This window comes from Contarinia nasturtii, unplaced genomic scaffold (genome assembly GCF_009176525.2).
Source record: "Contarinia nasturtii isolate CC-2019 unplaced genomic scaffold, AAFC_CNas_1.1 Cnas_scaffold_993, whole genome shotgun sequence".
Classification (NCBI taxonomy): Eukaryota; Metazoa; Arthropoda; class Insecta; order Diptera; family Cecidomyiidae; genus Contarinia; species Contarinia nasturtii.
This window is the reverse complement of record NW_022198340.1, coordinates 1,150,520-1,164,109: the sequence shown is the minus strand read 5'-3', so window position 1 is coordinate 1,164,109 and position 13,590 is coordinate 1,150,520. Positions and strand designations below refer to the sequence as shown.

Genomic DNA, 13,590 nt, shown 5'->3' with positions numbered 1-13,590 from the left:
GAGGTTGATTCGTTCGATAAGATATATATCTTTATGGATGTTTCCAGAGCAATTTAAATTGATAGAAAAAAACCGTTTGTAAATTGACCAATAAATGCGTCAATTGAAATGAAAGACAAGACAAATTCGACAATTTTTATTTAACGCGATCGTTTTTATTTTGATTGGAATTTGTTTTTTTTTAACACGAATCTCGACTTATTTTTGTACTTTTCTTTTCGACGGATTATTTTGATATTCATTTTATTTTTGAAGCAAAGTTTATTTGTTTAACAATTTTTTTTTTAATTGAGATTTGGAACCCGTCTATATATGTGACAGATATTCAAATATTTACAATACATTTATTCAAAAATTTCAGAACCTTTTTTTTATTATACTTTTATCTTTTTCATTTCTTGAACCCAAATGAAAATTATTCGAAATCTGGTGATTCCAAAAAAAATTGGATTCGTTTGAAAAATTTAATGAAAACAAAAATTAATTTTTAATAATAATTTTTACAAATTAAAATGCCTAATATTTAGGTTGTTTATTTTTAAAAAATTCAGTTAATTTGACGGGATATCTGAGAATATTATTTAGTCTGTGATCAGACCGTAAAATGAATGATAATAATCTGGGTTCGTCTGGGTTGGTATGACGAATTGTTCGGAATTTTTCATATGTAGAATACATTGGGGTGGAATATATAAAGATGAGGGAACTCTTCTTTTCTCATGTTAAAGAATGCTAAAAACGTTTTTTCGAATAACCAAATGGATTGGTTCTTTATTTTTTATTTAATACAGGTTCTAGAGCATTTTCGCTGCAAAATTGTAATTAATTTTGAATTCTAATGTATCCAATACACTTTTGACTTGGATCATTTAAAAGTATTCCAAATCAACGAAATCTTCTACGTAAATTACACACACGCCTCAAAAACTGTGTAAATTATGCCAACCCAGATATACAAAAAATAATAATAATTCAACATTTTGTCGAAATGATTGTAAAATGTTCAAAATTTGTTAGTCATGATATAGAAAGAGTTATGGAAAAATAAATGATATTGACAAAAAATGCATTGAGTTTTATTTTTATCTTTCTGCTTGCTTCAGTCGCTAAAAAAGAAAGATGTTAACAGTTTTTTGTTACATATACCTGAAAATTCGAATCTAGTGACCTTGTTTACACCGTAAGCCGAACAAACATCAAATCAAAGTACATAAGAGATGACATACTTGGGAAATTGACCAACAAAAAACGATCGTAAACACCGATGACCACAATATTTAAGCTAATACAATTCACATCGAATTTCATGTTTCATCTGTGTCATTGTTCTGAATGAGTTCGGAGTGAATTGTAAAGAATGTTGAAGATTATATTCTATCAGTGTTGTATTGTCTTCGTGGTTATAGTAAATATATTAAAAAAAAAAAAACAATTATATTTTTGATGTATATCACACAACATTTATTTTAGCGTGGCTCGGAAATAACACAGTTAAATACGCCTCGCGTGGACTTTTCACATTCGATTTATTGGGATGATGATACACAAAGTTTATATTTTGTAAACTTTTTTACATCAGACAATCAATCGTCTATATATCGCTACAGTACTCCAGATGAAATTTTGTATTCGGCATACATTGAAGGAGTGACATCACCAGCATTTATCATCCCCACTAACAAAATGTGTAAAAAATGTAACAAATGCAACAAACAATTCTTTGCCGTTGGAGTCGGCAGCGATGTAATAATTATCAAGTGGAACGGACGATCAACGAAGGCCAAAGTTATTAAAACCCTGTTTACTGTTGATGACACATCTATGCGGTTTGATATAGGAGTTGCAGATAGCAAAGGACGCTTCTATGGAGGAACCCTTTCTCCCAAATTTTGTAATTCCAATCCGTCTCGTTCATTTTATAGATTCATCAAAAACAAAGGCGTCGATCGTCTTTTTGGTAATTTACAGTCAACATCAGGAATTGTCTTTAATGAACATCTAAATAAAATCTATCACTTGGATTCATGCCAATTAACTATCAGTGGGTTTGACTGGGACCCGAAAACAGGAGACATATGTTCGTATTTTGGTTAAACCAAGTATGCTATCTCAGAGTATGGAAAATATAAAGCATTTTGAATTGTTCTTTTAGGCAACGGCCGTGTGGTATTTAAATTTCCATTAAATGGAAGGCCAATGAGTACTTATTTCCCTCTTGGATTGGCAATAAACTCAAACGGTATGCACTGGGGGCAAATCACTTAAAAATTACTTACTTATTATTATTGATTGTTTTACGATTATTTTTTGATTAGTTTCGATTATCGTCATTCACATTCATACATAAATTGTAATATATGTATTACGTATGAGATTGTCAAATGACGATGATGGAAACTGAATCTATGTGAAATAAAAAGAGAGTGTGTGTGTGTGTGTGTGGATGAGTGAGTGAGTGATAGATGATTGGGAAACCATTAGAATGTAAGAGAAAACATACAAAAGAAACAAAAGTCGCGACAGCAAAAAAATTGCTGACGAAAAATTGAGATTTGGTAGTAGCAGTGGAGAGAACACACAGTAGCATTACATCGGAACAACGTCACAACGACAACATGGCGACGCAAACGGATAAACGAAAACTGTATCAACAGCAACTTTGTTCTAAAATTCTACTCTGTTGCCATAATTGTCAAAATTTTGCATAGTAGCTAACGCATTCGCTGTTCAATATCGGCCACTGTCAACGACAAACCGATTTGAATGTGTTGGTGTGAGAGTGTATTTGACTGTGACATTTCAAACCAACAAGCCGGCAACAATTCACATCGTGACGAACCATTCAGTGTAAGAACTAAAATTGCTGCGCTTAAATTTTCAGTTTGCATTGAAAGTGAAATATTCTATCGAATTGGATTTTTGTCGGTTTTTCCAGAAAAAGTGGTCGGTAAGTATCATTTTAAAATTACTACTACTACTCTTAGACTACGATATGCAATTGAATGTTTTTTTAAAGATTTTTTTTTCATATTTTTTTTTTTGTTTTCAACATTCATTCATTGGCAGGAACAATAAATCGGACACATCAAATGTCGAAGAGGAATATGGACACATTTTTAGTTCTTACACTGGGAATCGTTCACAAACTGACCAAAAACGATGTCAGAACCCGGAAAATATGACTACAAAGGATCGGTAAGTTTTTTTTGCATTGCATTTTCTTCATTGTGAAATGAATTTTATTTTTATCGCATTGAATTTGTATCGATCAGTTTCTAGTTTGCCCCAACTACGAACCGGTCCGCAATCGTATTCTTCCCGGCAAAAGAAATTAAGCCGCGGTCGTTCCATTAGTAAGTTGCATTTTAATTTGATTGCAATTCAAATTACTCTCTCATATGAATCTGTAATATTTGCTTATTATTCATTAATATTCATTGTTTGGTTTCATTCTCTGATCTAGGAAGTGACCAGCGGACCCAACCCTATCGTATTAAAACAGAAATTTTCACAGAAATCGACGATTACAACTACCAAATCTCAATTTAAAGCAATTGCTGGACATTAATGTTGTTGTGGTCAATCTATGTATTTCGGATAGATATCCATCCGAGATATTTTAAAATATCTGGATATTTAACGCAACTGCACAGAGCCAGAGCTGTGTGCATCGCACATATAATCTACGGTATGTCGCTACACGTAAAATACAGACACAGTGTGACTGTGTACGTGCGGCACTTGATACACATATACGTCGCGACATACCGTAGATTCTATTTGCGACGCACACAGCTCTGGCGCTGTGCAGTTGCGTTGAATATCCAGATATTCTAAAATATCTCGGATGGATATCCATCCGAAATACATAGACTGGTTGTGGTTATTGCTTTGCAATTTTTTCATTATATGTTTCCGATTATTTCCCGATTATTTGTCGATTATTTTAAATTAACTCTTTTCTTTTGTGATTATCTTCTTCAGGTATGCTATTTCTGGCTGAGCACTACACGAGTGAAGTTTGGGAAATCAATCCATGGTAAATGGATTATGATAATTTAATTTAATTATTCTTTTAACGGTGTTATTAAATTTTTAAGGACAGGCGATGTGATTGATATCATCAAATTACCTGTTTCTGGTGCCGTTGGTCTTACATTTGGCGGTCCTCAACATAATATTTTGTATGTTATTGTTATGCAAAAAATAATTGACGTTCTAGGGAATGTTGTTGGAGAAAGAACAAACGGAACATCAATTTATGCAATAACTGGATTAGGCGAATCAAATACACACACTGCACGCTTAGATATTGACTAAATGGAAATCTTCCATTTATAAAAACGAAATATTAATTATTTGTTTTTGTAATTCATCAGAGTTGAAAATATCTTTTTATATTTCTTTGTTTTGTTGATGCAGACATTGAATTGCTTGAAAAACTTTGCTTTAAATAAATCATTGGATTGTAATTTTTGAGATTTAATAAAATAAATAATTTAAAGGCAATTTTCAAAAGGACATTTCATAACTCGCCCTCCAAATAAGTTCAGGTGGTATTTTTTTATTCAGTCCGGGAGTGGTTCGGATGCGGAAACTTGATTCGAACATTCGGTCGGACTTGAACGCAACATTGATTTCGGTGGAGTCTTCTGGTGGTCATGTCAACCATTTCAACATTGTGATCTTCTTGATCAGATGCAACAGTCCGACTCAGCAGACGAATTCTCCAGAACAAACGAATCGTTGCGTAAAAAATGATCTCGATGACGCTTACTACTGAAAAGCCAAAAAAAAGACCAAACAAACCACCACCAATCGCTAAGAACTCAGCGAATGTGTATACTTCGACGCGTTTATTTGTCTTAACCCACTCGTCTTTAAAAAAGAACATAGCATTTGTTGTCGTAAAGCTAAAAAAAAATAGAACAAAACAAATTTCGCTCGAGATTTCGTAATAATTTTATGGAACTCATTTTGATACGTTCCACGTTGTCTCTAATAAGTAAACAATCTTTACCCCAGAGATGAAAATTCATCACTAGAACTATCATGACTGCGAAGTATATATGCCTTATATTTCACAAATGTACAGGCTGGCATGCAATTACATTCATCACGGAATGCCCTTCCTGTCTGCGTAGTAGAAAATTTCCTTTGTGCCTCTTTCATACATTCTATCTTTGCACCGCCACAGATTTTCGTTCCTTTGTCTCCTGCAAAATAGAAAACTATTTGTAATTTGAAATATAATACACCAACAAAAAAGTAACGTATACTTGGCATAGAGAATTTCACACATCCACAAGTGTTTTGAGTAAAATTGGCCAAACACTCCTCTTCACAGTTGATTTTCGAATAAATTTTAAAGAAATGCAATCGTCGATCGGATTGAAAGAAACATTTTCGTTGCGATGGCTGAAAGTGACGCAACTTATCAGTGGTTATTGTCAATTCGGGCATGATTCGAATAAGTGCCCTTTGTGAATTTGATAATCGGAAATAATTTTGTGATGTTTGCACTGCATCACCAGGCGTTGATAAAATTAATTTGAATCCCTGATCGAATCCACATTGATACTCGATGTCTTTTACAAGTGTTGCTAGCGTTATAGCTAAATAATTAAGACGTCCCCATTGAAGAGGCTTGACTGGATATGGATAATTCTCATCATCATATAGTTTTGTGTATCCATTTTCCATACTCCAACGTGACGATCCATTTGGATTGCTCTTAACCATCATCATTCCATAGACCATCCTATTTATCAATAATTGATTTGATTTATTCAAATGATATTAAAAAAAAACTTACCGTTCTGTGTACATTTCATGTGAATTCATAGCGTTTAAAGAAAAACAAAGTCCGTCCTCAGTTAAAACAGGAACTATAATATTTCCACAGGGAACATCCGTGGCGGTAGCCTTCCACAGACAAAATATCATGGAATTGTCTGAAGTTGGCGCAATCATTTCAATTAAATCGTAAATGTGTTCACTTGAAAAACTATCATTAAAGGAAATCCGGTCGTACAAAAGCGGGCAAACGTGAACCAGGGCATTTAATAACATTTTACTGAGAAACAAAATTAGGAAAATATCATTTTGGATGGAGATTTTCTGTCTAAAGTCTATTACTTACTTTCTATCACTTAAATTGAGTGGAGACTTGATTGCAGATGTCAAATCTATAATTTTTCTTTGTGTTTTGATTGCCGGACAAATTGTAAGTGTCGGAAATGGAATGTTGTCAATGAGCGACCATTTGTCTGTAATGCTCAATTTGACTGGATTTTCTTGCCATTCAACATAGCTTGATCGAATCATTGAGCCACAGAAACCCAGCACAGCACCAACGGCGATTATCCAAAAGAACCTGCGATGGAACGAAAATGGAAAAATTCGGTTTAATGATGTGAATCGTATACAAAATGTGTAACCTTTCAAATAAATGGAATCCGTCCGCGGTAATGTATCGAAGGCCGTGAATATTGCTACCCATGCAAAGTTCTTTGAGAAATATACGCAACACTCGGAAGAGGTTGCGAAACCACTTTAACTAAAGGATGGAAAAATCATTTTCAAATGCAAACTTGTTAACAATACAATCCAAATCCAAGTACTGACATAACACACGATTCTCAGACATTTGATTTTCACCAAACGGTTTTTCATTAAAGGATTTCTCAATAGTTTCGGGTCTTGATAGGTGTATGTCCCAAAATACACGAAGAGTGGCATAGTAAACGATTTCAATGATGCTCAAAAATGAAATGCCCAAAAATAATCCAAGCAAACCACCACAAATGGCTAGAAAATCAGTATACGTATACGTTTCGACTCGCGTCAATGTCTCAATTGTTTGATCCTCAAAATAGATTGACAATTTAGTTTTCTGTGGTCTGTCATGTGATTTTAAAAAAAAGAAAAAAAAAAAACAATTAAATTTCCAATTAAAATGCAATTGATAGAAAAATGAGTACCTAGTATAATTGCCTTTTCCTCCATTCTCATCAAATAATGGTTCCTGGTCAATTTTAAGATCATATTCAATTTCTGTACACGCTTCCATGCAATTACATTTCGCGCGAAACAATCGTCCAGTACGCCCTTGAAATGAAAATTGAGCGTTTCCATAGCACTTTCTAAGTTTCACACCACAGATTTTCGTATTCTTGTCTCCTGTAGATTAAGATATAAATCTTATAATATCTCTTAAATGCAATATTTCTCTTCTTTAAGGTATGTTCATTGAAATGGTTCGATTTTTGAAGGTATTTCTTATATATTTTAAATTTTTCCCGAAAATCAAACCATACTAAATTCCAACATACTAGGCATATTAAATTTCACGCATCCACATTCCATTTGAATGAAGTTCGCTATACATTCCATGTTACAGTTGTACTTGGTATAAATTTTGAAGAAACGCAATTGACGTTCAGATTGATAGAAACATTGGCGATGGGCTGGCTTGTAATTACTCAAACCATTCGAGGTATCCGTTAATTTTGGTTCAATTCTAATTTTTATACTTTCAGATTGTGGGGCGATGAAGCGAATTCGTTCTTGCGTTCTCGTTGCACTTTCGCCGGGCATATCCAGCATTACGATGTACCCTTCTTGACCTGAATCGCACATGAAATCATTATCTTGTTTGTCAGACGAAAGAATCATATTAAGATTATTATTTTGACCAGAACCAAACATCCGTAACGGATATTCACTGCCATTTGAATTCACTTCATAGCCATTGTCTAAGCTCCAAGCAGACATCTTTGGGATATTTGTAACTCTCTTCATTGCAGCATCCACTCTAAAATATATATTTATAATGATGTAAAATATGAATTGATTTTAAAATAAAAGTGATACTCACTCTTCGGTGTACATATCATACGAATTTAGTGGGTTGAAAGTGAAACAAAAACCTTCATCGGTTATTACTGGTGATATATACTCTAGACAGTTAACTTTGTTCTGCTGCCAACGGCATGAATGTATTACATAGTCCTGGTTCGGAGCTAAGTCTTCAATCATGCGATACATCGATTCATTCGCAAACTCTACATTCGATTTATATTTTCGATATAAAGTTGGACAAAAAAGTGCCAATGTGCTTAATTGTGTAGCCCTAGATTAAAATTAATTATTATTGTTACTGGTAAAGAATGTTTAATGTTGAAAAATCTACTTACTCAATGCTACTTGATTCTTTCATGTACATGTGTGCATTGATCCTGTCCAAATCATGCTTCAACACTTTAACGAGGGGGCAAATAGTTATGGCTGGAAAGGGAATCGCTGACACTTGTGTCCTTTTACCGACTTTCACTGTCATTGGATTCTCGTTCCAATAATTCCAACCGTCACGAATCATCAAGCCACACAACCACAGTGTGAACACGAAACCTATTATCCACCACAATCTGTGTTTCGCATTTAAATTTAATTTACTAATTGAAAATATATTGGAAAACTGACGACATGTGGCGATATCCACAACGAATCTACTCACCTTTCACTCCAATGAAGTGTCTTATTGGTGAAATATCGAACACCATGGATACTGCTGTTATTTCCGAATTGTTTGAAAAACTTTCGCAACACATAACTTGAAGGTGCAATCAGCTTTATTTGCACCGATTGTTTGCATTGAGTTGTAAAATGTGCCTTTGAAGAATTAATTAATACAAATAAAAAGAATTCATCATTGTCTTAATTTTAAAAATATTGCAATTTACTGTAGTTTGAGCTTTGTTAACAACACTCTCTTTAAAGTTTCTGAAAAAATCCACGATCAAACGCTTCATGATCAAACGCTTGTGTTATGGATTAAAAAGTCTAAAAATAGATTGAAAAACACAAAAATAATCCAATTTTTTCAATTTATTTTATAAAGTACAACACTTTTCTAGTACCAAGCTAATAGCTAACTCATAAGACACTTATTATGAAAAATACACCTAAATCTACATTATTTATTTTATTTTTTCAAATTTGCTACTAGTTGTTTTAAAGATGTTTTTTTCATTGGTTACCAAATATCACTAAAAACGCGTTCCAGTTCAAATCAATGCTCATATCCAAGTGAGCGTCTATCATACATTGCAGCAGTGTCTCTCTGCGTGTTTGATATTTTAATTGGATAGATTTATGAAAATTATACTTGTATTACTTGCTAACTATCACTCCATTGTTTGCAACAGAATAAAAAATCCACCTAATATATTGCATTAATAACAATAATTTTTCAATCAATTGAAATTTAATTCTTTAAATGCGGCGAAGTTTCAATTCAATATGTAGAAGTTTCACTTTCATCTTTGGACATTCGAATAATCTAAACGTTTATACGAAAACATTTCATTAATTTTTTTATCAAATTATCGTTTTGTCACTATATTTCCGGATTCACTTTTATTAAAGATTACATCATCAGTTTAAATTGTATTCTGACCTCCAAAAGAAAAAACACACTGAGGAAAATAAAACTGAGTTTCATTAAATGTAAAAAAAACCAACTTATTTTGATAATTTTCAAATTTTTATTTATTTATTAATCACCGCCAAGAGCTGGCTGAATAATACAGTTTTAGAGAAAGAGAGGCCCAAGGGACCTCGTTAAAAAAACCATTTTTTATGTAATATATGCTTAAATGTCGAACGAATCAAAAATCTTATTCACATTCACACCTTAAATTAAATTTCGTTAACGATTCGATTATAATTTCATTGAATCTAAATATAATATGGCAAACAAATCTATTATTTGATCATTCAAGCTGGCGATGTATGTCTTGTGTTTGTAGCTGATGCATCGTCTTTGATTTTAAGGTAGATGGAACGTATTACGATAAACAAGTACGTAGCAAAAACTGAGAGGAAAAATATTTTTTAAAGAATTTGGATATCAACAGTTTTTTTTGGATTCTTAAACTTACCTGAAATTATGAAATAAATAACCAACAAAATACTCAAAAGTGTGAAAATGGGAATGTCAACAAGGCCGATGTTCTTGAAGATTACAATTATGTTGTAAATTAACAAAATTGAGTACATGTACAGCAAAATGACTCCTAGCCCAGTTAGAATAACGGCTGGGAGCATAAAGGCCGACTTATTCTAATAAAAGAAAATAAATGCATTGAATTTTATAATTTCATAAAAATACCTACAGTACTCGTATTACCTTAAAAATTCCATAAAGCCAACAGACGTTTGAAATATTCGCAATAACTGAAAATCAACGTCAAAATGTCACTTTCAATTATTTGAATGAAGAAGCTTATGCAAATGTTGGACTTACTAAATGAAGCTGCTGCTACTGCTGCTTGTCCATTCGCTATGCCCCAAATTAAGGAAATAAAAGTACAAATTATACCCAACCACCCGATTATTAATCCACCAACTCTTAAATCAATACAACAACAGCACTGAAGTACGGTTGGAAATGTCATCTTTTCGCTTTAAAATAATGCTTTTATTGAAAAATTGAAAGCGGTACAAGGTTTTGATTTCTTTCACGATTCAAGTGATTGGTCGACTGCTTAGCAAGTAATGAACTCAGCTTGTCTAATTCATTTCAAATTTATAATATATTTTTATCATACACATACATTTAATCATATCTTAATTTTCGCAAAAAAGTACCGGATTCGCCTGAGATTGGAGATGCGAGATGTTCATTTTTTAAATTTGCATGGAAACATTTTTCATTCACATGTTGCTTCATATATGAGCAATTTTGGAACGGAGAGATAAACATTTTTGTTCGGTATTGAAGCGATTTACATTACTTTATTATTTTTATTCTTATTAAATTCATACATATCAAAAAAGGAACAAATGTTAGCAAGTTCATATGGTCGCGCTGAGATAAGAGAAAATCTTTTCAAGTGAAAACGTGTCATTTCGTGGCTTCTATCGTGTTCATCGAGTCCGCCACTACAAGATAAAATTAAATTGCAAAAAATTTCCTCTTGATTCGCGCCGGCAATTTATAACAGCAAAATTGGCTCTGTAAATAGTAAAGAATCGCAAAACATTTTTTTTTCTATTTCTCTCAATTAACATAGCATCAAATTCACGAAATATCAAATCTTTTTTTTTTTTCAAGATGGAAAGAAAATGTCCAGTTGAAACACACGGAAGACATTTCCCAAATTGTTATACCAAAACAACATTTATTGAAGTTTGTATTGGTGATGAAAATGAATAAAATCATGTGGCGAAGCTACAATTCAATCACTTTCATTCTTGTACATTCAAATAATCTAAACGTTTGAATATTTTATTAATTTTTTTTTTTTCGTTTATCAAATTGAACGTTCTAGAATAAAAACAACTTATTGTTTACTCGCATATCGAAACGCGACTCAAAACGGTTGCATATCAAAGCGAGACAATATTTCGTTACCAAAGGAATAAAGAACATTGACTTTTTATTATACAAAATGTGCTGATAACTAGCTACTGTTCTGCCTTGTTTTAGTAACAGAATTTTGTTTCGCTTTGATATGCGACGCAGTTTAACGATATAAATATTTCACACTCTCGAAGGCTCGGTATAGAACACACAAAAAGTGGAAAAAAAAACTTCTTATTCTCAAATTTCATGAAAAATCAAATGGATTGTATCAGCAATTTTTATTGCGCAATTTTTTCATTTAATTTTTCCTCAATATGTAAAAAATAGGTTTGTTTTTTAATAAATTGAATAATGGGGTATTCAGATAATTTGCACCTTAATGCAATGCACATATTATAAATTCTTTAAATGCCACCTGAGACAAAAAATCAAAACATTTCATATATACGAATACAAAGGTTCGGGTTGAATAAAGTTGGCGTTGAACTACAAGCGTCGTATCTTATTCGCATAGGACGAACCAAGTTCATGCGCACGACTTTTAAACTTCAATTCGTGAGGATTCGTTGAAATTGCTGAGTCACGAGGTATAATGCACTTTCATGAATATAAAATTGTGCATTTACTGGTTTAGAGCATTGACGACTCTTGAGCAAACAAGAAGCTTTCAGTTTTCCAACGCTATTGAAGAATATAATTATACATTCATCGGATTAAATCTAGTCACGTCGTTGATTTAAAGCATCAAAATGTCGGAGTAAGTAAATAGATTGATTTTTACATTAAAAATCACATAAATTTGATTATTCATATTTGAGTGAAGTAAATATCAAATAAAATACGAAAAAGTTTTCAAAATCCAATTGGAAATAAATATAATCTGAAAATAATTGAAATGCATTTAATAAATTTTTTTTTGTTTAAATTGGTGGTTTGCAAAAATATGGCATCAATAATCAATTTCTATCAATCAATTTTAATTCGAACTATTTTTTTTAAACTCCTCATTATAATAAAATGGAATCTCCACCAACATCTTACAGAAGCCAAAATCCTTAATTTTTTAGAATTATTGCTAAAAGTCAAATACAAAATTGTTTTAATGTATGCCAATCAGCTGATTTGAATACGAAAAATAAACGACTAGTTATGCATTTAACTTTCATTTATTACCAACATATTTCAAGATTAAATAACATGAATGCGAACCGAGTTCGCCGAAATTGTTTATGTTTTGTAAACAATATGTTCTTAGTAACAATCTATGTGCCAATAAAATTTGGCATTCGAATGCATTGAATTAATTGCGCGGAATCGTTGCATGCCAATATAAATGAACAAACGTCATTCTATTATGCAAAAAGAACTAGTTAATTTACTGATCATTCTCAAGATATTTTCATTATAATTTTATTTTATTTTTCAGCTTTAGTAAACGGTGTGTTATTCGCAGTGCCTATCCATCCATTTATGATGATGTGGTTTTTGTGTCTGAAAAAACAATGCGAGAGATTTTATCCGATGACTTGAAAAAAGTGGAAAAACGGTATAATCGACAATTGGATAGTTTTGCAATCGACAACGAAATGTTATCACTTAAATTGAAAGGCAAAGATCGAGATTATGACAAATTGAATAAACAATACAAAGCTCAAGAGGTACTCTATAAAATAATTATTCTTGATTTTATTCGAAGATTTTTTTTTGTTAAATCCAATGAATTTAATCGTTTTTTAAGGAGCGCAATGCTGTGTTGGAACAAGAGAAGAAGTCATTAGAACGCAAATTACAAGCTGGAATAGCGAATTCCATTCGATTGTGCCGTGAAATTGATGGTCTTCAATGGACCAAGAGAAACTTGCAGGAACATATTGATAAAATTCAAAGTGAACATATTGATGACATTCGGAGAATAATGGAAAAACGTCACTAATATCTCTCACCCAATTATTGTTAACACAAACAAACATTTAGAGAATAATAAACGATGATTAATTTAAATAATTGTTTGATTCATACCTCGGACCGACAATTCAATCAGAAGCATTAACGAAGGATCTATTGTTGTGCTTACGATGATAAATTCACTCTGAAGTTTGGACTCTTTTTATTGTCACAGCGTACCTACTGCAATCTACTGAGACTACAGTGAAACCTTAAATACGCTTATCACTTTTAAGTTAATCCCATAGTAGTATATACTACTTACTGAAGCTTTT

General features: G+C 32.3%; 5 protein-coding genes across 6 annotated transcripts; 2 read left to right on the top strand and 3 right to left on the bottom strand.

Moving 5' to 3' along the window:
* Positions 1-1,289: 1,289 nt before the first annotated feature.
* On the top strand, positions 1,290-4,509 carry LOC116343211 (regucalcin-like). Of its 2 annotated transcripts, none has more exons than XM_031771151.1 (5): positions 1,290-1,405; positions 1,471-2,077; positions 2,153-2,239; positions 3,985-4,039; positions 4,101-4,509. In XM_031771151.1, the coding sequence occupies exons 1-5, from the start codon at positions 1,358-1,360 to the stop codon at positions 4,318-4,320; spliced, it is 1,017 nt and encodes a 338-aa protein (XP_031627011.1). In that variant the 5' UTR covers positions 1,290-1,357; the 3' UTR covers positions 4,321-4,509. The 2 variants fall into 2 exon arrangements, with proteins under 2 accessions (XP_031627011.1, XP_031627012.1); XM_031771152.1 differs by having other exon boundaries at positions 4,190-4,323.
* A 507-nt stretch (positions 4,510-5,016) lies between these two features.
* On the bottom strand, positions 5,017-6,327 carry LOC116343453 (pickpocket protein 28-like). Its single transcript, XM_031771502.1, has 4 exons — positions 6,143-6,327; positions 5,816-6,007; positions 5,280-5,761; positions 5,017-5,216 (listed from the first exon to the last, which is right to left on the bottom strand). The coding sequence occupies exons 1-4, from the start codon at positions 6,325-6,327 to the stop codon at positions 5,017-5,019; spliced, it is 1,059 nt and encodes a 352-aa protein (XP_031627362.1).
* A 108-nt stretch (positions 6,328-6,435) lies between these two features.
* Positions 6,436-8,813, bottom strand: LOC116343452 (pickpocket protein 28-like). Its single transcript, XM_031771501.1, has 8 exons — positions 8,745-8,813; positions 8,519-8,673; positions 8,199-8,429; positions 7,880-8,134; positions 7,335-7,816; positions 6,984-7,182; positions 6,628-6,902; positions 6,436-6,559 (listed from the first exon to the last, which is right to left on the bottom strand). Exons 1-8 carry the CDS (start codon positions 8,811-8,813, stop codon positions 6,495-6,497), a joined length of 1,731 nt encoding a protein of 576 aa, XP_031627361.1. The 3' UTR covers positions 6,436-6,494.
* Positions 8,814-9,528: 715 nt separating this feature from the next.
* On the bottom strand, positions 9,529-10,560 carry LOC116343415. Its single transcript, XM_031771442.1, has 4 exons — positions 10,310-10,560; positions 10,193-10,239; positions 9,945-10,125; positions 9,529-9,878 (listed from the first exon to the last, which is right to left on the bottom strand). The coding sequence occupies exons 1-4, from the start codon at positions 10,458-10,460 to the stop codon at positions 9,781-9,783; spliced, it is 477 nt and encodes a 158-aa protein (XP_031627302.1). The 5' UTR covers positions 10,461-10,560; the 3' UTR covers positions 9,529-9,780.
* Positions 10,561-12,012: 1,452 nt separating this feature from the next.
* LOC116343411 lies at positions 12,013-13,372 on the top strand. The gene is made up of 3 exons (XM_031771438.1): positions 12,013-12,128; positions 12,798-13,029; positions 13,110-13,372. Exons 1-3 carry the CDS (start codon positions 12,121-12,123, stop codon positions 13,302-13,304), a joined length of 435 nt encoding a protein of 144 aa, XP_031627298.1. The 5' UTR covers positions 12,013-12,120; the 3' UTR covers positions 13,305-13,372.
* The last annotated feature ends 218 nt before the right edge of the window (positions 13,373-13,590 follow it).